General features: G+C 48.7%; 1 protein-coding gene across 1 annotated transcript in view; it reads right to left on the reverse strand.

Moving 5' to 3' along the window:
- Positions 1–1,935, reverse strand: part of MSI2 (musashi RNA-binding protein 2) — a 129,796-nt gene that overhangs the window by 2,114 nt on the left and 125,747 nt on the right. Inside the window, exon 5 of the mRNA XM_010131733.1 lies at positions 1,019–1,093. Within this exon, the coding sequence (XP_010130035.1) occupies positions 1,019–1,093 (75 nt within the window). The remainder of the gene's footprint in view (positions 1–1,018; positions 1,094–1,935) is intronic.

The following is a 1,935-nucleotide window of genomic DNA, read 5'->3' on the forward strand; positions in this document are numbered from 1 at the left end:
GCGTGCCCGGGAAGACCCCCCCCCCCCGGGGCCGCCCGCCGTGTCACTGTCACTGCCGCTGCCGACCCTCCCTGCCCGGCACAGCACCTGGGCAGCTCTGTCACCAGCCCCAACACCCTGGATGTTGCAGTCCTGGCTTGGTTTGGGAGGGTGTAGCACAGCGGGGAAAGAGGCAGAGGAGCTTTAAGCAGAGCCCTTGATTTGTGAATTGAAATTGGAAAAACAGCCCTAACAGGCTGTTTCCCTTGGTGCTATCAGTCCTGCAAAAAACAGCTGCACCGAAACTACCATCCCAAGGACACTGCTCCTCTTACGGATGTTAATAACACACATGCTTCCAACATCCCAACGACCTGTGCTGAACATGAGGCTGCATCTTCGCCCCGGTGTGCCGCAGGTAGAGCCGAGCACCCCTCCGTGTCCTCGGCCATCCTCAAGGACTTTCCCCGGAAGGTGTTGGTGCAGCCACCCTGACCCGGTCCCACCGCTGCAGCAGGGGAAGGGGGAAAACCGAACCGAAGCCAAACCGAACCATCAACACACAGCTAGAAGCTACCTCTGTGAAGGACACCAGAGACACCGATACAGAGCACGGGAAGGTCGGAGTTCTCACTCCAAGACTGCGCTTGCAGCGGCTGTACACTTACCGCAGGACAGCGTGGGAACGCGCGTGCGAGCCTCTGAGCGCGCGTGTGTGTCTGTGTCTATCTCTATAGTATATATGAAAGGAAAAAACCCATCAAAGGGAGGGTAAGAGCTCTTAAATTATCTCTGTTGCTTTATGTTTTAAGAAGTTTGTTTTCAAATAACCAGTACCAATTTACACGTTAGTAAAAACATATTTAAAATATGTATCTATAAATACCTATTTAAAACAGTAAAAAAAATGGTTGTTGAGTGAGATGCTCCCTGCAGACTTGCCTGTCTCAGCTCGCAGCTATGGATTTTAAAAAAAGGGAAAAAAAATAAAGGAGGAAAGAGGGGAAAAAAAGTAAATCTGTGAATGAGAAGTACATACCTGGGAACTGATAGCTGTAACTTGGGGCAAATCCAGGATATCCTCGGCCATATGTTGCAACAAAATTCGGGTAACCTTGACCACAGAAACATAAAAAAGAAAAAAAGGAGAAAGAAAGAGAGAGAAAGAGAAGTTTGAGGATTAATAAAGGCTTTTTTGTTTTTGAAATACAATGCAAAATGACATGGAGGATGGGTGAGACCTGATTTTACGGAAGGTATTAAAAAACAAGATTTATTCTGCTCATGCAAAACTGCAGAAGGGTTTCATTATTATCTTGACTGGAAACACCTCGAGCTGGCTGGCTCTCGGGCTCACTTGCCTGCCCGGCTTTGTGCAGGAGACCTGTCACTCAGGTAATTAACATGCACTTTGGTATCCCGAGCCCAAGGATTGTGCATACTTGTTAGCTGGAAGAGTAAATGCCAAACGCTAAGGCTAAACACATAACACAGGTTTGCTCTGACATTTGGAGAGCTTACAATGAATGTACTTTGCTTCAGAGCTATTGACAGTTGGAGATTAAGGTAGTAGTAATTCTTTATCTCGGGAGTGTGAAGGACAACAGTTAACACATCAAAGAGTTAGAGGCAGCGACAGCAATGAGCCAGAGTCAAAGAGCTTTTAATTTTTCCAGAAAGTAAAGCCCCGACACGAGAACCGCTTCCTAAAGCGATTTCTGAGATATGCGCGGAAACGCATCCAACCTCCAGCAGCTTTTGAAGTTTTATTGAGACAAATGCCACTTGAGATCATTTGGTTAATGAAGATGCCTCACTAACCCAAGAGCAGCAAGTCTGCCCGCTGTAACAGTGGCCGGGAGGGAAAGGCAGTGTGGGCACAAGGGCAGAGCCTCGGAGGGCACCCGCGGGTGGTACCAACGCTCCGCTGTCAGGCCCCCCGGGGCCCAGACCGCG

The sequence above is a fragment of the Buceros rhinoceros genome, unplaced genomic scaffold (genome assembly GCF_000710305.1).
Source record: "Buceros rhinoceros silvestris isolate BGI_N320 unplaced genomic scaffold, ASM71030v1 scaffold2620, whole genome shotgun sequence".
NCBI classification, from domain to species: domain Eukaryota; kingdom Metazoa; phylum Chordata; class Aves; order Bucerotiformes; family Bucerotidae; genus Buceros; species Buceros rhinoceros.